At 32.3% G+C, this 22698-nt stretch overlaps 1 protein-coding gene across 1 annotated transcript in view; it reads left to right on the top strand.

Moving 5' to 3' along the window:
* Positions 1–22698, top strand: part of LOC115877556 (adenylate kinase isoenzyme 5) — a 106220-nt gene that overhangs the window by 50861 nt on the left and 32661 nt on the right. Inside the window, exons 4-6 of the mRNA XM_030893797.1 lie at positions 2610–2752; positions 7635–7817; positions 21995–22144. Of these exons, the coding sequence (XP_030749657.1) occupies positions 2610–2752; positions 7635–7817; positions 21995–22144 (476 nt within the window). The remainder of the gene's footprint in view (positions 1–2609; positions 2753–7634; positions 7818–21994; positions 22145–22698) is intronic.

The raw sequence follows: 22698 nt of genomic DNA on the forward strand, positions 1-22698 counted from the left end.
AGTGGATAAGTGTGAGATGGCCTTTCTTGAGAAGCTGATACATGTTTACGTATTAGGCAAACGGATTCAAATATAAATAAGGAAGGAAGAGTCAATATTTTTAATTCTTTAAAAAGTCCCGGCAATGAGTTCTGCTGTTTAGTCCCAGTGAATATCGAACAGCTCTCTTCTGGAGCTTGAAAATGCGGTCAAATTGAGTCGCACAACACGTACCCCAGAATGGAAGGGCATACCTGAGGTGCGACTCAAAAAGTGCATAATAAACAGTTCTAGCCACTGACAAGTTAAGCTCCTTAGAAACAGACCTTAATGCAAAACAGGCAGAGTTCAATTTTTTCGACAAAGCTTTCATATGTATGTCCCATTTCAGAGAATTGTCCACAACAAGCCCTAAGAATTTTACAGATTTTACGACGTCAATGGTGCTGTTGTTAAGTACAAAAGGCTGCAACGATTTTATATACGACAAAGCTTTAGTTTTAGAAATTTGACTGAAAATTGAATTTGAGACTCAGGAGGTTCGAATCGTACCAAGATTTAATGGTGATTAAGTCATTTGATATAATCCTATAAAGTGCCGTGATGTCCTTGTTGCTCCAAGTGAAGCTAGTGTCGTCCGCAAAAAGACATATTTTGCCACTGATGTATATGTTAGCAATGTCGTTAATAAAAAGAAGAAACAAAATAGGGCCTAGTACCGAGTCTTGTGGTACTCCACATTCTATTGGCTTGCTAGAAGACAACGTGGTATTCACACTCCCAAGTTGACTTCTGTTGCTCAGATACGACTTAAACCATTCCAGAGATGATCCCCTGAACCCATAGTGCTGCAGTTTATTAATTAGGATTTATGATTTACACAATCGAACGCCTTAGAAAAATCACAGAACATTGTTGCTGTAGAATGATGGTTGTTTAGGCTGGAGTAAACTTTATTAAGGAGGGAAAACATAGCGTCATTTGTGGACTTGTTACTTAGAAATCCAAATTGATATTCAGTAAGTATTTTGTACTTAAACAGAAAAGATGCCAGCCTTCTTTTAACCAACCTTTCTATGATCTTAGATAGCATTGGAAGGAGTGCAATTGGGCGATAGTTAGACGCTTCATCTTTGTCTCCTCCTTTATGCAGAGGAATGATTATTGCCTTAAGACATTTTGGAAAAATACCATTTTGGAACGACATGTTTATTAAAGTTGTTAGGTGATTCAGAGTGCTTTCTGGCAGATTCGAAAACATTTTTAAAGTTAGCCCGTCGGTCCCAGAAGAGGATTTATTTTTGATGGTATTAATTGTACTGCGAAGCTCTTCAAGATCTACGGGCGAAAAAAAGAAACTGTGTAAGTTTACATTATCATTAGAGAGATATGAAAGTGGATCATGAGGAGGTCATATGGTATTAGTTAAGTTTTTCGCTACATTTACAAAGTAATCGTTAAGGTTCTCAGGTGAGGTAGAGATATTGCTAGACGAAGAAGCTTTGTTTCTCAATTCATTCACAATAGACCATGTTTATTTAAGCAACATTACCAGAATTGACTATTCTCTTATTATAATAAAGGTCCTTAGCGGCTCTTATAGTTTTATGATAAATTTTTCTGTATAGTTTTACGTAATTGTGGAAGAAGACACTGTCTGAGAATTTTTTTAAGTGAGATAATGAACGCATGTTTTTAGAAGATATGCGTAGACCTTTAGTGGTCCAAGGTTTATTATGATTATTTTTTATAGGCCTAAAAGGAAAGGATTTGAACGCTAGACTGGTTAATGTTTTTACGAAAATAGAAAATTCGGTGTCGACATCATAAGACCTAGTATCCCATTTGGTTGTTTTACATAAGTGGCTGAACCTTTGAGCATTCTTTTCTGAAAAAATACGGCATAATTTACGAGGGGCATTTTCGATTTTGGACTTTATCGAAAATTCAGTTAAAACTGCTTCATGATCAGAGAGACCCGAGCTAGAGACGTTGCAGGCGATGGAGTTAGGATCAAAAGATGACACAACATTGTATAGTACTAGAACTGGTATTGGATATTCTGGTAGGTGAGCCTACATAATGTACAGGGTATTAATAATCTATTCTATTTTAGCATGCATATTTAATATCTTTAAATATCTCAAAAACCAAAGATTTTAAACATATTTAACCCTTATAAAATTATAAAACATGCCTTTTTTGGGCCCAAGAATCCAAAAATGAAATAAAATACCGGGTGTTCCATAAGAAAAAATATAACTTTGGTATGGATCTTAGTTCCGAAATACCCTTTATATTTCAAAATAATTTTAAATTGTGCACATTGTCTCCCCACATATACCCATAAAATATTTTGTTTCTACATCTTTCCGTTTTCGTATAATCAACCGAGGTGAATGAGGTGCGCCACCCTGTATGTAAACAAAAATTTAGAGAACAAATGACAGCTGTAAAATCGATTGGTCTCAGTCAGTCTAGATCATTCTGCCGATCAGTCGTTCGTAGGTACCACAAGAATGATAACAAACCCTCACTGCAATAACAAAAAATATAAGTTCTAACGATACCGAAAATTTAGTTATTGTCGATTGATATCAGATTTACTACAAAAATATTTTTTTTTTCAGATATACCTGATTATGGTCAACTATCTAGTAAAACAGTGACAGAAGTACTTATGTTAGAAATGAAGATGGCGCCTCATGCCAAAACTTATTTAGTATCCGGATATCCTAGAAATATGAGAGACGTTGTAGAATATTCGGAAAAAGTAAGTTTATCTCATTACCTATTAGTTCTTATTAAATAAACTTGATTTGTCACGTGATTAAGCTTGTCCGGCACAGCGTTGCCCGTTTTTACATATTTTCTTTTAATCAAAATGTTTTAGGAAACAAAAATTAATTAATTATAAATATACAAACAGTTATTATTTACATCAACAAAAATCACCTTCTTAACAGCACTTAAGGAACATAAAGGGCCATTACCACCGCTTTCCCGTTGAAAATATTTTAATAAAGGTGCGATGAGTTTTTTACGGCTATTAAGTTATCTTATACACTTCGCACTAAAAGAAGTTCTAAAAAGAACAATGTTCAGCTGCGAGGTCTGCTAGTAAACATTTTCAAGCTTCTTCTTCTGCTTAAGGTGCCGACTTCTTGCGAAGGTTGGCGACCATCATGACTAATTTTATTTTGTTGACTGCTGCCCTGAACAGGTCGTTTGATGTATAGTTGAACCATTCTCTGAGATTTCGAAGCCACGACATCCGTCTTCTTCCTATGCTTCTCTTCCCTATTATTTTACCCTGGATAATTAGTTGTAGAAGCTTGTATCTTGTACCTCTCATTACGTGGCCCATATATTGGAGTTTTTTGATTTTCACCTCTTGGGACAATTCTAGATCTTTTGAGACTCTTCGTAAGACTTCTTCATTGGTAATTCTGTCAATGTATGATATCCGGAGTACCACATCTCGAAGGCATCTATTTTTTTAAGCATTTATTTTGTTAGAGTGGCAGCTTCTATACCATAGAGCATTATTGTAAATATGTAGCATCTTAGCATTCGTATTTTAAGGTGGTAACTTAAAGTTTTGCAACAAAAGAATTGCTTCATTTTAATAAAGGTGTTATGTGTTATTTCATTTCTCGTTTTTAAGGTTAAACTATCACAACACTATTTATTTAAACCAAAAACTCGTAATACAAAACTAAAGTGTCAAAATGAATTACAATGCCAGGAAATAAATAAATAAAGGTGGCAACTTGACATTTTTTACAGCAGAGATACCACCCCTGGGAATACCCAGGGGGAAATTTTAATTCCAGTTAGTAAGCCCGGCGTCAAATATGTCTATGGTTGCCAAAAATGAATTTAAAAATTGTGCCCTCGATTGCGCAACTAAAAATTTAATTGGTATCAAATATAGATAGTAATTTTATTGGTCATTGGTTTATTGGTTAATTTTGGTGGTTGGTTTATTGGTGTTATTGGTTGGTAAGTATTAATTGGTCTGAGAGGAATACTGAGTCTCTCAAAATGGAGACACAAAAGTATTTATACAGGGTGAGTTTCCTACGATGTTCTCTATGGGTATCTCGGAAACTATACTGGAGATAGAGAGTCAGTTAAATGGGGAAAGAATTGCAGTTTTGTGGGGTCATAAATATGCGCCTTTCAGATTTTTGAAAAAGTTCATGGCTTACTAGATATTTCGAAAAAAAAAAAATTTCGGCTATTTTAAAAATTGTCCCTAATTCCATTATAAGCTATTTCTGACAAAAAGTTTTCAGATAAAAGTTGTAGATAATCACATCCTTAATGAGACTCTGTCCTACGTTTTCTTCTAATGCCTGTCATTTTTGACATACACACAAACATATGTTTTTTGACTTCATAAAAAGCGCCAGCTTTTTAGTGATATAAGCTATAATATATTTTCTTCGAAAAATTACTGATTTATAGCCTATTCTTATAATTTTTCAACAATTTCACTTAGTTAGCCATGGAAACAAGTTCAATCGTCGTTGCTCTCGAGTGGCGGTACTAGAGAAGTTTAATTAAGTCGACCGGTTCTTCTATGAGAATAGGTAGTAATTCAGTTTTAAAAAGATGCAACTCAAAACAATGGCGGATTTTTTTAACATTTTCTAAAATAACTTAAAGTGTATGCAGTGATATTATTTTTTTAAGTTTTAGTTTGTGTAATGTAAATTGTAAGGAACCGTTTAGTAATATATTCTGACTTTTTATAAGTTATAAATCATAACAGAATGCAATCTAACTGAAATTAGTCAAGAAAAATAAGAATTGGCTATAACTAAATTCAACTTTCCTAACATATCTTGAAAACCGTTCTCTAAAAAACGTAAGTAACGTTCACCGGTCAACGTATCCTCGAAAATGTATGGTCAAGAAAAGTTGAACCAATAATCCTACACGCTTTTCTTCATTTGAAATATGCATATTTACAATTTTTGCTTATTTTAATTTACAAAGTTTGGATGTGTCAGCTTCACATTTCTGAAAGCAAAGGCGATTAAACTTGTTTCCATGGCTAACTAAGTGAAATTGTTTAAAAATTATAAGAATTGGCTATAACTCAGTAATTTTTCGAAGGAAACATATTATAGCTTATATCGCTGAAAAGCTTAAAAAATGGCGCTTTTTATGAAGTCATGGCCAACTATGGTTTTCATTTAAAAAAACATGTTTGTGTCATATGTCAAATTACAGAAAGCCTGTAATTGTAAGAAGAAAACGGAGGACACAGTCTCATAAAGGATGTGATTATCTACAACTTTTATCTGAAAACTTTTTGTCTAAAATAGCTTATAATGGGATTAGGGACAATTTTTAAGATAGCCGAAATTTGTTTTTTTCGAAATATCTAGTAAGCCATGAACTTTTTCAAAAATCTGAAAGGCGCATATTTATGACCCCACAAAACTGCAATTCTTTCCCCATTTAAGCGACTCTCTATCTCCAGTAGTTTCCGAGATACCCATAGAGAACATCGTAGGAAACTCACTCTGTATATAAATAACAACAGCAAATGGAACCAAAAAATATCTAAAATCCTTTGGTTAGTAGCAATTTCGTCATTTCTTGCCAAATTTGTTCAAAAAAAGTTTTTACAGAAAGTGTTATTTCAAATAGTATCCTATCATTGTCTATAATTACATTTTTACAGAAATAAGTGAGTGTCATAGTAGTTGACATTATGAATAATTTTTAAAATCAATAATTGAATAGGTAGTTGGCAATACATTGTATGAGAATTTTTTATTACTGATCGAACATTTTTAGCAAAATATTGTAATTTTACAAGACTTGACCCTGTTATTTGTGAAATCGTATTTTTTTTAATGTAAAATATTACTGTGTAACATAGAAACGAAATATACTTATACTTACATAATTATGGCTTATTTTTGTTCGGGCATTTAGAGCAAGGTTAGAAATTTAATATAATTGGCAAAGTAATTTTAAATTCGAACAACAATCTTATTTCTGAACACAATCTTATTTATTAAATATCAAAAACGTATAGTTGGACGATTTTCAAAATATTGTTGTCGTTGAATGACATAATTTGCTTATAATAAATATATACAGGGTTCGGCAATAGTGCGTCGGGCATCTGTAGCTTCTAGAATAAAAAACTTGAGAATTTTGTTTAAGTACAAACCTAAAGTATGTACCAAGATGTATTTCAGGAAAACATTTTAACTTCTATAGGGTGGCTCAAAAAAGTGTGAGTGGACCTGGATGATTTTTTTTTAAATGAAACACCCTGTATGTTATTGCATTTTTGGCTCCCTTTCAGATCACTTTACATAACTCTAGGATATGAATAAATATATTTCGATAGTTTCAGAGATATTAAAAAATAAATAAAAAATATGTATTTTTCAGCCCTTCTTAAAAAAATTATTAAAAATACAAGAACTGTTCTCAAAATCTATATTAGGTACTTACTTTAGATGCTCTGTTGTTACTTGGCTAAAAATATGGTAATCGTAAGTCATACAGGATGTTCAATATTCTACGCCAAACTTTCTAAAATATAAAATATGTTTTCTTTGTTTTTATAAATGAAACACCCTGTATATTATTTTTTTATTAGATGGAGAGTTCAAAAATGAATATTTTTTGTATTTAGAGTATTTCAAAATTTTTAACGGTTTCGCAGATACACGCACTATTATTTCATATGGCACTTTCAATGGTAAAATACGAAAGAAAAATCATTAGGTGGCTTTGATTAAAATTTACTGTGGAAAATGCCATATGAAATATAAAACCGTAAATATCTGCGAAACCATTAAAAATTTTGAAATACTCTAAATACAAAAATGTTCATTTTTTAATTCTCCGTCTATTGAAAAAATAATATATAGGGTGTTCCATTTAAAAAAAACGAAGAAAAATTATTTTATATTTTAGAAAGTTTGGCGTAGAATTTTGAACGTCCTGTATAATTTACGATTTTCATATTTATAGCAAAGTAAGTACAGACCATCTAAAGTAAATACCTAATATAGTTTTGATTTTAGAACAGTTCTTGTATTTTTAATACTTTTTTTAAGAAGGACTGAAAAATATATATTATTGATTTATTTTTTATCTCTGAAACTATCGAAATATATTTATTCATATCTTAGGGTTATGTAAAGTGATCTGAAAGGAAGCCAAAAATGCAATAATATATAGGGTGTTCCATTTAAAAAAAATCATCCAGGTCCACTCACACTTTTTTGAGCCACTCTATAGTAGTTAAAATATTTCCTGGTACATACTTTAGGTTTGCACTTAAACAAAATTCCCAAGTTTTTTATTCTAGGAGCTACAGATGCCCGACGCACTATTGCCGGACCCTGTATAAATAAGTTTCTTTGATCGATAATTTGTTTCAGCATCCGTACCAATTAATGATTCTAAAATCCTCTAACACATTATCGCTAACTATTTCAATCATTGTTGGTTCCCCTGTATATATTTCCAATTAGTTCATATTGACAAATGAACGACAGTCCCAATCAGTTTACAATGACAAATAAATTTTCTCATTAAAAAATCACTGAGTTATGGCCAGAATTCATTTGATATTAATTTGTCTAAACAATATTTTGTTTTTGTTTCAGATCGAGGTTGTTAATGGTGTAATATTGATAGCCTGGCGACAGAAGATATTAGAACGACAGATTGATTATGGTGCCAAATTGGGACAAGTAGTCTTATCCCTCGCTAAGATGGAATTGAATAATTTTTATAAAAATGTTGTTCCTGTCGCGGAATACTTCGATCAAAGTCACATGTTAATATCGGTAAGTTTTTTTCGCAACAATTTAAATTTACCATAATTATGGCTTTAGTATTAAACTAATTGTTAGCTTAAATTGAATCTAGTGATTTTGAATATATTTTCTGACATAGTTTTCAGTAGTTTATGAATGTTTTATTCAGTTTTATAAGAAATATTTTTAGATTTATCAGAAAAAAATTGTGTGTGTACTATGTGCGCATATTTGAAGTGAAAGTTCTTACTTCCGTCTATCTGTCTGTTCGTCTGAGGACCATTCAGGTACCTCTATCTACGTACCGAGTTTGGTTCCAATCGACCCATAAGAAAAATCCTGATGATTTCGTTCATTTTGAGGCATCGGTTCGAAACGCCGGCGCCGAGGCCATCATTCTGTAGCCCGTCCTCAATTACGCCGAAATCCACCTACATTTTTCTTCAATATCAAATCCTTAGTCTCACCCTGGTGAAGATGTAAACGAAACTTCGTATCCTTGTAGGGTGCAACTTTGTAGGGTGGGACCCTGTGCACCGTCGCTCACATAGCCTACCCACCAAATTTGGTCGCGATCGGACATCAACTTTTGACGTTTATTACGTCAAAACTAACAGTGACAGTCTAGTGACACGTATCGTACACGGTCAAGTTGGCCTTGGTCCAATCGACAAACCAAATTTCATTTAAATCGGACTTTTTTTTATTTGATTTATTTGATTCATTGATGCTGGGGTTCCGTAGTGCACGAAACGTCGTCAAGATATCATGAAAAGATGGGGTTCTTCGAGGTTCTTGGAGAAAATAGGTCTAAAAATATAAAAAATATAATATTGTTGCGGGCCCGTGTGGACTCGACCTAACCTAACTATATGTCCCGCCCTCAGATGACCTTAACATCGCATTAAAGAATAGACACCGTAATGATTCATTCGTTTGAGAAGAATCGAGTCCCACTGGAATGGACTAGTACATACGAGAACATTCGAAAACCTTCTCTACGCACCTAACGATCTATGGACTATTCTAGAGTTCTTTACCTGTCGGTATAAAAGCCGGCGGCTGTGGCCTACAGGGGGCAGTTATAAATAAACAGTACAGTTGACGCGCTAAAGTTCAAAATAAATTCTTAGTTATAAATCGTTTGTAAATAGTTCTATAAGTCTTTTATCGTTATTGTTTTTGTTAATTAGTGTTAAATAAATAGTGTTTAAATAAATTGTGACTTTCTATCCACACGGAACCGACGAAAAACGTAACAATATTTTAAATTTGACGAAAAATAATTCTGTTGTGTTTTTTTGAATATAAATGGGGGTATGAAGAAAAGAAAAAATGTAATAATTAAATACATATATACAGGGTGAGTTTCCTACGATGTTCTCTATGGGTATCTCGGAAACTACTGGAGATAGAGAGTGGGTTAAATGGGGAAAGAATTTTAGTTTTGTGGGGTCATAAACATGCGCCTTCCAGATTTTTGAAAAAGTTCATGGCTTACTAGATATTTTGATAAAAACAAATTTCGGCTATTTTAAAAATTGTCCCTAATTCCATTATAATCTATTTTAGGCAAAAAGTTTTCAGATAAAAGTTGTAGATAATGACATTCTTAATGAGATTGTGCCCTCCGTTTTTTTTTCTAAAGCCTGTAATTTTTGACATATGACACAAACATATTATTTTTAAATGGAAACCATAGTTGCCGTGACTTCATAATAAGCGCCATTTTTAAGCTTTTCAGCGATATAAGCTATAATATGTTTCTTTCGAAAAAATACTCAGTTATAGCCAATTATAATCATTTTTAAACAATTTCATTCTGTTAGCCATGAAGTTCAATCGTCGTTACTCTCAGAAATGTGAAACTGTCACATCCAAACTTTGTAAATTAAAATAAACAAAAATTGTAAATATGAATTTTTCAAATGAAGGAAAGCGTGTAGGATTATTGGTTCAACTTTTCTTGGCCATACATTTTTGAGGATACGTTGACCGGTGATCATTACTTACGTTTTCTAGAGAACGGTTTTGAAGACATAGAGTGGTTGTAACATGACTTTTATTTGGCCAACCCCCACCCCCCCTCACCATAATGAAAGAAATCTTAAAAATTATATATCATAATTATGCAAACTCAGGGATAGGAAGAGGTGGTGGACCAATTGCATTGACCTCCTCGATCACCTGACCTATCCATTTTAGATTTTTTTTATGCGGTATAGTTAACAGCAAGGTTTCCAAAGCACTTACGAATTAAGAGAGGCACTCGAAGAGGCGGAACGGGAGAAATTTAATAAAGTCGACCTGTCGAGGTCGTTCTCTGTTTTCAAAAGATACATTTATACACTCAAAACAATGGAGAATTTTTTGAACATTTTCGGAAATAACTTAAAGCGTAGGTAGTGATATTATTTTTTTAAGTTTTAGTTTGTGTAATGTAAATTGTAAAGAATCGTTATTAAAATATTTTGTCTTTTTATAAGTTATAAATTATAACAGAATAAGAATACCATACCAGCTAAGTGAACGTAGTCAAGAAAGATAAGAATTGGCTATAACTAACTTATATCGCTGAAAAGCTTAAAGAATGGCGCTTTTTATGAAGTCATGGCCAACTATGGTTTTCATTTAAAAAAACATATGTTTGAGTTATATGTCAAAAATGACAGGCTTTAGAGAAAATCGGAGAACGCAAACTTATTAGGGATGTGATTATCTACAACTTTTATCTGAAAACTTTTTGTCTAAAGTAGATTATAATGGAATTAGAGACAATTTTTAAAATAGCCAAGATTTGTGTTTTTCGAAATATCTAGTAAGCCATGAACTTTTTCAAAAATCTGAAAGACGCATATTTATGACCCCACAAAACAGCAATTCTTTCCCCATTTAACCGACTCTGTATCTCCAGTAGTTTCTGAGATACCATCGTAGAAAACTCACCCTGTATATGTTTCAAAAAGAATGAAAAACGAACACGTTTGAGTATTCTATCATAAAAAGATCTATGCGCGGAAACAAAAATACGTAAATTATTCACGAAACGAACGACTTCAAAGCGCATGCAATGTGCATATTTCAATCGTTTATCGGTGCACCCCAAGAAAAACCGTGCAATTAGGCCTGTGACGATTAATTTTATTTCCACGCCAGGGATGTGTTTAATGTAGTATTTTTTAATTTATTACGTTTATTACATCGAAGGGCACTATAACTCATAATCGTCGACCTTTCTATCTTATTTTTCCAGTAATTCTGTGCCTTTTTTAAAAATATTAGAGCTTCTTTAAACTTTTTTTCAGATATAAAAACAAATTGCTGTAGACTATTTAAAAAAGCTTCTTGAAAAGTGTGTTTAATATGATATAAACCGTGTTTAGGTTACTCCCCTCATAATTTGTCCCACTAAATATTTAGGATACACTCAGATGCAAAAAAACGCAACGGAGAAATTTTTGGTCAAGGTCTACTGAGCATTTTGTTTCTTGGATTATGTCAATAGATGCTTGGTTAATTTTTAAGAGCGAAATGAACTCGCCACCAATAATTTGAAATTTTTTCAATTATCATTTCATTTTGAAGTTATTTTTCAATATGACAAGGCGGCTTTGGTGATTATTGTGAACTATATACTCCTATGAACTGCTTATCATGTTCGAAGTTTGGGAAATGCTTGGTAGGAGGGTTAGAGGTCGCGAAGTACAGTACGTCTGCTGGATCTGTGTCTATGAAAGGAATGCGGACAAAAAACATTTAAATAAACAGCAATATATTTTATACGTCGACTTGACGATTACGTCACCGCAAATCGCTCCGCCCACTCATTTTATTGGCTTCTTGCAAATTTGTCGAATTTTTATTGATGGGCCGCGTCGTCTAATTTATTACGAAAACCATCGAGAGAATATCGTTTCCCCTCTCACGGATACCCCGTAGCTACAGAACGGACAGACGTACTGTACCAGCTTCATTAAATGAACTTCGTTTGGTTCTTAAGAAGAATGGGAAAGCATGAGGCAATATGGTATATGCAGTCTCAATGCCAGTATGAACGGATGTACACAGGCAGTTCTAGCAGCCAGGGGAGGCAATACAAAGTATTAGGATATTTTTTACAATTTTTGTTTGTTTAGAGTATTACAGATGTTTTCTTTAATATCGTTAGTTCTGTTATCGTTATTAATGTTTATTAAAACCAGGGCTGTATCGTTAGTCTTTAACGCTTTCTTTTTAAATTTAGTATGGAGTATGCAGCGTAATATGACATTACGATAACAGTCACCAAAACCATCTCGTCATATTAAAAAATGACATCAAAAAGTAATGATAATTGAAAAAACTGCAAATTGATCGTGATCAGTTCATTTCGCTCTTTAAAATATAAATTAACCAAAGTATGTAATGACATGATTCAAAAAACAAAATTATCAGAAGTCATGGTTCTGACCGTAAAATTATATTTTAGGAAAATTTACACACAAAATTATTGCACAGGGTGTTTTAAAGTTAGGGCAAGAAAAGAGAGAAAGTTAGGGTAAAAAAAGATTACAGAAATTCTTGTAAACCAAAAAAAATGTGACATCGAATTTGGCAATACCAAAATCAAATTTTTGCTGGTATTTTAATTGTAGCTTTCTCTGAGCCGTGTTATAATTTTTTAGTAATTTGAAGGTAGATTTTTACAAATAACTGTTAGATGACTATTTGAAATAAAACGAAATTCTAGACGACTGCGACTGTACAACTTTAACGCCTCTTCTAATATCTAATCTATACTAATATATAAAATCCTTAAGTGACTGACATACTGATTAATCACGATCCTGCTCAAACCACTTAACGTAAGACGCTCAATTTTGGCATACAGGTTGATTCTAGGGTGTAGAGGTTCGATAAGAAGGGATCTTTCGAAATTCCAGTTCCAAGAGGGTGAAACTACCCCTTAAATATTACAATATTTTTTATTTAAAAACAGTCAAGTTTCCGAAAAAACGCTTAAACACGTATATTTTATTTTGTTTTTTTACATATTTTAAGATTTTTTAAAAATGTATACAGGGTGTTTCGGTCAAAAATCTGGTCATTGATTAATCATGATCCTGCTTAAAGCGCTTGACGTAAAAAGCTGATTTTTGGAAAACAGATTGACTTTAGGGTGTAGAGGTTCGATAAGAAGGGATTTTTCGAAACTCGAATTCTAAGGGGGTGAAACTATCCCTCAAATATTAAAATATTTTTTATTTATAAACCGGTGAGTTTTTCGAAAAAAACTCTTAAACACGTATATTTTATGTTGTTGTTTTACATATTTTAAGATTTTTTAATAAATTTATACAGGGTGTTTCATAAAATATGACCATTGAGTAATCACGATTCTGCTTAAACTGCTTGACGTTTAAAGCTGATTTTTGGTAAACGGATTGACTGTGGGGTGTAGAGGTTCGATAAGGAGGGGTTTCTCGAATCTCAAATTCCAAGAGGGTGAAAACACCCTTCAAATATTACAATATTTGTTATTTAAAAAACGGTTAGTCTTTCGGGAAAACGCTTGGACAAGCATAATTTATTTGGTTTTTTTACATATTTTGAAATTTTTTAAAAAATCATACAGGGTGTTCCAAAAAGTTGGGTAATTTCTTAACCACGATTCTGGTTAAGCTGCTTAACGTAAAAAGCTTATTTTTGGCAAATGGATTTTTGGAAAGTCAAATTCCAACGAGATGAAACTAACCCTCAAATATTACCAAGTTATATAATAATATCGCCATATTGTTTTTTCTCATGCTGACATAAATGTGAGAAAATGTTATCCAGTTTGTATGTTAATGGAAATTCTTGCTTTGCTTTATCATCACCATTACAAAGGATTAATTCGACGCGAACGAAGTCGCTGGTACACGCTAGTCTTCTAATAAAAGTCTAATAGTTATTTTTTATACAAGCCGATAAAATGGTATTTTATCGTCGACCGAAAAGATTAATTCACGAGCGATGAAATCGCGAGTGAATTAATTTCGGGAGACGATAATGCAATTTTATCGTCGTGTATAAAACAATATTTTTTTCCATAGCGAGTTACGTTTTAAAAAATATTCACAAATTATTATTTCAAGGAATTTATTACGAGTAGAAAGAATATTGTGCTGGGTTGGCGTTGGTTTCTATGTAATTTGACAAATAAATAAAGCTGTCTCTTTAGTTGTCAGTTTTGATTCTATATTTTTTAATTCTCTTTCGTGTCGATTGCTGATTGAATTGGAGCCAGAAATGGCTCAAAACGAAATAAGTAAATTACCAAGAGATATTCAGGCTGAGGCGACAAACGTCATATCCAAACTACTTCCATTTAAATCCCGAATCACTTATGAAAAGGAATACAAAAATTTTCAAAAATGGAAGCAATTAAAAAACATGCGGGAAGAAACAAAGTTTTTAACCTATCCTCGTTGTTAAAGTATCATTTATTCTACCCTCGCGGTTAAAGTACTATTTTATCTACTATTTTTGATAGATATAAAACAATTTTAACAGTTGCTATGGAAAAAATACAATTTTTGAATAAAATCATCTGAAGAAATAAGATACCTTTTCAAAATTTACATAGGATTTTATGTCCTGTGTTCCGATGCACCACACGGTGTGTACTACTCTAGTAAATACAATGATATATTATGTATTCTGTTCGTATCCAACCCTGACCGCTTAGTTAATTTTAAGCCGCTCGAAAGTAACCAGCTCTGTTATTATTTCCTTTATTGAAACGCAATCTAATGAAAAGAAAAACGACCCGTTTCTTACTTGCCTCTTAGCCGCGTTATTAATTTTAAAAACGAACGTTTTCTTTCTGGTTTCGATTATTGAGTAGTCGAGTCCCTCAACTGTGATAGTTGAGGCCTGTGATGACGGAAGTTCAAGGACGCGTCCCGGCGGTGGGTCCGTTTGTTGTTGAAATAAAACGGGTCTAAATATAACTAAAATGCGATTAGGTAAAAATAATATCATGTGAATGATCAAAGCGATATTATATTCGTGTATTAAATATTTCTGACTGTCTGACTTGTGGAAAATGTAATACGTTTTTACACAGATTAGGTATCCTATAAGTATACAGATAAAAATCTTGTCCCTAATTTGTACTACAAAAATTCTTTTTAAGGCGATGAGCAAACGAGTAAATTTTCTTGTGCGCAAAAATAAACTCCCGTTTAACCAGCGTAATAACTGGGCCGGTCACAAGGCCGGTCAGGCGCTGTGCACAATTTTAGAGGCCATAAGTGGGCGTGCTTGTGCGCAAACTAGTAACCCAACTAGTGCGCGACTCCGAAAATTGGAACCACGAAAAACAATGCTTTTGACGATAAGTTTATAATCTGTATAATCTGTGGTACTATCAAAGATAAAAGAAACAAGTTTAGATTGGAAAGTGGTTTAGATTGTAATTGGACAAGGACAATGTAAATACTATTTGGCTCTATTCTTACAATGGTCTCTCTCCAAAGCTTTTGATAATTTCGGAGCGGTTCGGCTTATTCCAGAATTATGTCGCTAAGTATTATTTATTCAAATTTATTATTATTTTCTTTTAATTTTTTAAATAAAATACAGTGTATTGCATATAAGAAACTTTTTTTATATGAGCACATGAATGAAATACTTATGAAACATTGGAAACCGATAACGTTATCCCAAGATCCACGATGGTTTTTGCAGTTCACAGTTCACAGTTCACACAGCTTTTTAAGTTTTTCCAGCCAAGCCACTTTTTCACAATGGGCTCTTTCACAAAAAATGAAATACCCAACTCAAGGACAAAATCTGAAATAGAAGACTATTTTCAGTATATTTATCCAAAAAAAAATAGTTCCATAACATTGAATAATTTTTTTATAGGCCCTCAAAATTGCTTTAATTTGAAATAATTTTAAAGCGCCAATTGATGACTTATGAAAAATACGCCCAATCACATTGCAGAACCGTGCTCGTGCGCCAGCCAACAACTGGCAACATTGCGATTTGATTTGACCAGCACCACCTCAACTCAAGGCTAATCAACATGATATGGGCAAGGCAAATATGGCGGCGAAGGCAGCGCATTATTAAATTGTTTACCTTTAAACTGAAAAGCCGGTAGTGGTTTCTCGTTCCGATTGCATACCAGAAATAATTAATTATCTCTAGTTTGTTGTGCTTCTGCAACACGTTTGTTTAGTTCTTATTGTTCAGTGCATGGTGTGATCAGAAAATTGTGATAAAATAACAGTGTAATAAAAATCCAAACCAGACATTCCACATAAGGAATTTCAAACTTTTGTGCTTGTCGTACTCCTCTATTATTAATTATTTTAAAGTAAGAACTAGAAGTATTTATCAAGATATTACACCTAAATGAGTAAAAAGTCTTCACCGCCAGTCTGCATAGTACTTTATAATGGTTACTTACAAAAATCAAAAGATAGGTATTAAAGGGTAGGTATTAACATTTTATTGTAGCATACCTTTTACATACTCTGTTCCAAATTGTCACGAGAATTATAGAGGGGGTCCCAAGGTTTCTGCTTTTATATTCCCCAAAAATGACGAACTTTGTAAAAAATGGTTTACAGCTATTAAAAGATATAATTTCACTCCTACTAGTAGTTCTCGGGTAAGAAGTGCATTAAATATGCCTCAAAAAGGCCAAAGGCCAAAGCCTCTGGTACCCTAGTGAGGATGTAGTTATGGCTACTGCATACACTTACCTCACAAGATATTGACAACATTCACATTTGAAAATATAAATGGCCTGGATGTAAGTCTTTTTTCAGGTCACAATTGACCCTCACATACGTCAGAATTTATTATTAAATCCATCTTGTTCAGAATATCCAATATTTTTATTTTTTAATAAAAGGTATTTAGTTTTTTTTCTATATAAAATCTTGAAACACATATTATATTTTTTAGTTATCCTCACCTATTATAGTTTAAATTTATTCCCATTTGTGTAATGCTGCAAAACATAGGAAAAATATTCCATATTTTTTGACCCAAGCCAGTGTAGTTTACACCAAGAGTATTTACCAAGGCTTTTACTAAGACAAGTAACTTCCTATACTGTCCATAATAGTATATATTTATCAAACGTGCAGTAAATTCTAAACTATGGTAGGTAAGTGTTTGCAATTGAATATTTAGTTTGTATTGCTATTTTCTGTCATATATTTCTGGTTATTTCTTTTTCCGATGATTTTGAACACCCTATATATGCTACCTCAAGTTTGAATATTTACACACTAGTACAGTACCTACTTATTTTCTGAGAAATCAGACTTTTTATAAAAAGTAACTAACTGATGTTTTCATAAAAGTAATAATACAAAAAATTCCACACTTATGTGGAAAGCTTTAGACTCCCTGTATGTTAAAAAATTAGTGAAAATTACGTAATCTAACCCGACATTTGTGTGAAAAATGTCTATTTGGTTTGGTATAATAAAACAGGTTTTAAAATACGCGCCAAATAAAGCACTTCTATCTCCACCATATTGGAAAAGGTTGAATTGCCTTGTGTGGAGGTGGTGGCGGGTCAGCATGGTGGCCCGGCCGTGTTGCCGCTTTTCAACATGCCAGGTGTGACGTATTAAAAATAAAGTGCGGATTTTTATTCTGAGCTTTTTTGTTTTTATTTATTTTCTTAAGAACGACTTCAAATTTTTCGAAAGTGAGATAGCTGAAAATTCTAGAATTAATTGCTTTATTCAATTATGCTAATTCCAAAATATATTGAAAGAGCCCATTATTACGGGTTTGAGTACATAAAATTTATATTAAACTCACAAGAGAGCATAATTACTTTGAAAATGGACGTTTTAAAGACTTTTCGGTATTTTTTTCAATGATAGTAGTTTAAATTTTAAAAGATTTTATAATTTTGGAAGATTCTGACTTTGATAAGAGAAAATTATTTCTGTTCTTGTTTTCTATGAATGTTTCTTGTTTTCTATGAATCTATGGATTATTTCTGTTCTATGTTCTGTTCTATAGCAGCGCCCTACAATATATGTGCTCCAAAACAATTATACGTTTTTGCGGCAAGCCGAGCATTCCAATCTAAACTTGATTCCTTGATCTATGGGTACCATAATCTGTCTTTTTACCTTATACGTTGCTCAACAAAACAGTAATTTCATTTTAAAAGTAGCCTGTGTGGGGTCTAGGGGCTCAATCTTGACAAAATTTCTATTTCATAGGGTATAGCCGGATTAATATTGGAAATCTACCCCCGCGGCTTTTTTAACTCGCACTCAGAGGATCGATTTCGTGTCGAATCAAAATAATTCACCTAAATTTTTAGCTCTTTAACGAAAACGGTTTTCGAGATTTTTAAAAAAATCTGTTTTTTTAATTTTATTTTTATTTTTATAGTAAAATTCAAAATTAATTAATAATGATCTTTTTTCTAATTCTTAGAAGTCTAAGACATGAAAAAATAATATGTTCATGACTCTTAAACGAAAAGCCGATTTTTAGCGGAGGAAAGAAAATTAAAATCTTCATTTTTTTAACCTCTGTGAAATAAGACACTCACTAAAAACCGTCAGAAAATGTCTTTTACACTCAGGATTCTTTTAGAATTTTTGAAGTGGTGGAACAATATGAAAAAAATTAAAAACTCTTTTTTTTTCTAAAATCTTTTCGCTTCTTCAAACAATCTGAATTAATAAGTATATGAAACAGAAAATTTTTGATTATATTCTATACAGGATATCTGGAGTAATTGAAAGAACCTGATGCTTTGAAACAGTTTTCTACTATATTGTTTACAAATAGGAACGTACTAATCTTTTTGGTGGTATCGGTATCATGTGTACAGGGTGGGTCAAATTCGACGCTTTTAAATGGAAACACCCTTTTCTATAGGAGATAGAGAAAAACTAATATCGGTGTCTGGAGCTCAATTTTTGTCAAAAACATGATGGTGAAAACCGCATATCGATATCTGGTACCGTTTCGGAGTTACGGGGTGTTTTTCAAAAATATGCATTTTTAACAAATCGCTGTAACTTTTTTGCTATGGAAAATTTTGTATTTTTATGAAAACATTTCCAAAGCACCTTTTTACGTAGAATTTAATGGTTTAAATATAATTTTTTTAAAATTAATAATTTAAGATTTATCAACAGAAAATTTGATTTTTTATATGAGACACCCTGTATATTTTTAATTTATTGTAAATAATTTAAAATTACCTTTCGAAAAATATAACACACTTGATATTTTGCTCGATTCCTCTTCGAGATATAGAGTATATAAAAATTCGCTCGCTTTAAATAAGTAGGCTTTGAACGGCACCGGCTGTAATACAAAAAAAATTTAGCTGTGAGCATCAATTAAAACGAAAATAATATTTGCTATGAGAGATGCAGAATTTTATAACAATTTAAAATATATTTAACCAACATCAACACATTTAAACTATCTAATAACAATAAAAATAAATAGCAAACCAAGACATGAGATTTTGCTACAGGTGTTCAACATATCGACCGTCTTCTGTTATGGACAGACGGGGCAGTTTTTGAACATTTCTCGCGGAATTTATTAACTCAGTGGGGGTGAAAGATACCGTCTCATAACTGCTAAGTATTTCTAATTCTTGTCTCGATTATACGGAAGAATAAGGAACCTTTATTCTTCCGCAAATATAGACATAGGATTAGATCCATGGGCACTAAGTCAGGCGGCCTCGACTGCCAACCGCTGGGATCTTGGTTAGCTATTCAATTATTCTTGAAATTGGCTGCAAAAATTTGCTGATAACAGCGTTCAGAGACGGTGCGTCGTCTTGCTGGAAAAATATGTTTTTCGGGTTCCATTAAGGGCATTTCATCAATAAGGGGTCCAAAGCCCACTAGTTAAAAGTGGTGAACTTTTAAAACTTCTGTATTTCGAAGGGGATTATATCAAAATATCAAGTGTGCTATATTTTAGGAAAGGTAATTTTAAATTCTTTTCAGTTAATTAAAAATATAGAGGGTGTCCCAAATAAAAAATAATTGTCTAAAAATATTTTTCTGTTGATAACTCTTAAATTATTAATTTTTAAAAAATCATACTTAAACCATTAAATTCTACGTAAAAAGGTGCTTTGGAAATGTTTCATAGAAATACAAAATTTTCCATAGCAAAAAAGTTACAGCGATTTGTTAAAAATGCACATTTTTGAAAAAGACCCCGGAACTCCGAAACGGTAACAGATATTAATGTGCGGTTTTCACCATCATGTTTTTGATGAAAATTGAGCTCCAGACACCGATATTAGTTTTCGTCTATCTCCTATAGAAAAGGGTGTTTCCATTTAAAAGCGTCGAATTTGACCCACCCTGTACAGGGTCCAGCAATAGTAGCTCTTAGAATAAAAAACTTAAAGTATGTACTAGGATGTATTTCAGGTAAATATTTTAACTTATATAGGGTGGCTCAAAAAGTGAGTGTATGGGTATTTTTTTTAAATGTAAACACCTTGTATATTATTGCATTTTTGGCTTCCTTTTAGATCACTTTACATAATCCTAAGATATGATTTAATATATTTCTATAGTTTCAGAGATATTAATAAATAAATAAAAGCAGCAATTTTTCAGCCTTTTTTAAAAATTATTTTTTTAATATTTTAAAATTACAAGAACTGTCCTGAAGTCAAAACTATATTAGATATTTACTTTAGATGATCTGCACTTACTTTTCTATAAATGCGGTAATCGTAAATCTGACAGGATGTTCAAAATTCTATGCCAAACTTTCTAAAATATAAAATATTTTTTCTTCGTTTTTTTTTAAATGGAACATCCTGTATATTATTTTTTCAATAGATTGGCCGATATTTGCGGTTTTATATTTCATATGGCATTTTCCACAGAAAATTTTTATCAAACCCACCCAATGATTTTTCTCTGGTATTTTACCGTTGGAGGAGCCATATGAAATGATACCGCGTGTATCAGCGAAAGCATTAAAAATTTTGATTAACAAATAATTAATTAAACATTTTAAATACAAAAAATGTTCATTTTTTAAGTCTCCATCTAATAAAAAAATATACAGGGTGTTCCATTTAAAAAAAGCAAAAAAAAAATTACTTTATATTTTAGAAAGTTTGGCGTAGAATTTTGAACACCCTGTATGATTCAAGATTACGATATTTATAGCAAAGTAAGTATAGACCATCTAAAGTAAATATCTAATATAGTTTTGATTTCAGGACAGTTCTTGTATTTGTAATAATTTTTTTAAGGCAGGTTGAAAAATATATATTTTTTATTTATTTATTAATATCTGAAATTATCGAAATACATTTACTCATATCAGGATTATGTAGAGTGATCTGAAAGGAAGCCAAAAATACAATAATATACGAGGTGATCCATTTAAAAAATCATCCCCATCCACTCACACTTTTTTGAGCCACATTATAGAAGTTAATATATTTTCCTGAAATACATCCTCGGTACATACTTTAGGTTTGCATTTAAACAAAATTCTCAAGTTTTTTATTCTAGGAGCTACAGATGCTCGACACACTATTGCTGGAACCTGATACCGTGGTAAAATTTGCGGTGAACAGGCAGTTATAAAATTTAAAAGAAAGTGCATAATGTTCAATATCTTTTTTGCGAAAAAATTCCCTTTGACGTGTTCCTGGGGTGGAAATATACCACCCCTGAAAATATTTGCACTTATTTAAGATCCACCCTGTATATTATTTTTCATGTAGATGCAGAATTAAAAAAATAACAATAAAAGTTGATTATCCAAAAAAAAACAGTTCACATGGTTTTTTGTATAATCAACTATTTTACTTATAATAATTATTATGTATTTTGCATAGAATTTGCCTTCTAAGTTAAATTACGTGATTAAATTTTTATTCGTTTATAAATTAGCTACATGCGTGCTTTAAAACATTTATTTTGTTTAAAACATTATCGAAAGTATTATCTAGTTGACCTACTATACATGAACAATTTCACGCAAGTAGTTAAAAAAAATTGAAAATCCTAAGAAAAAAAATAATATTTCAGTCATATAATCAGTCATCTGTACCACAAGATTGACCAAAAAAGTCACTTAACTTACTTCGTTAGACGGTAGGAAGTAATCCGGATAATCTAGTAGTTAATAAATAACAATTTAAATAATCTAATTAATGATATTGTTATTTTCAGATTCACGGAGAAAGACCACCTGGTGATGTGTACAAAGACTTCAGGTCGGCTGTGTTTCATATATTGGGTGGGCAAGAAAACCCACCAGAATTTACCAACGGAAACGCTGTAACGCTGCCAACAACAACCACTTCAGAACTGCCAACAATAGTAAGTAATTTGTAATGGGTGATTCTACCCCTCTGTGATTTTTTGTCATGTGTCGTACGATCGAAAAAAAAAAAACGGTGTCAACACGCCTCTAGGATTACTGCAAAATTTTTGTTATTTTTGTTTTAATGCCGTTCATTTCATAATTTCCCAGACCGGCATGGTCATAATCTCTAAATTACTATTAAAGCTTGATTTTCATGCGTTCGTTATCCGTTGAAACAATGGTCTGACGGCGCTTTGATTGGATATAGCGTTTTGGCGCCACTTTTCATCCGTAATTTTTTTACTCCAGCCCGTCGTAAAAAATCGAAGATCGTACGATAACGGACGTTTTGACACTTTTTTGACAAATTTAATCTAATTTTAATGAAAATATGATAGTACAAGAGATAGCACCGTCGCGCGTCGTTAATATAATATCTTTTGCTATGCGTTCATGAAAAAAGTGCGGGCCGTCTGGCTGCCGGTAGACTACTGCGGTTCACTACTTCGCATCATATATGTACAGGGTATCCCATTTTTGTGTGGTTTATAGGATTTTTCGTTTATAG

The sequence above is a fragment of the Sitophilus oryzae genome, unplaced genomic scaffold, assembly GCF_002938485.1.
Source record: "Sitophilus oryzae breed Bouriz unplaced genomic scaffold, Soryzae_2.0 scaffold_1494_pilon_pilon, whole genome shotgun sequence".
NCBI classification, from domain to species: domain Eukaryota; kingdom Metazoa; phylum Arthropoda; class Insecta; order Coleoptera; family Curculionidae; genus Sitophilus; species Sitophilus oryzae.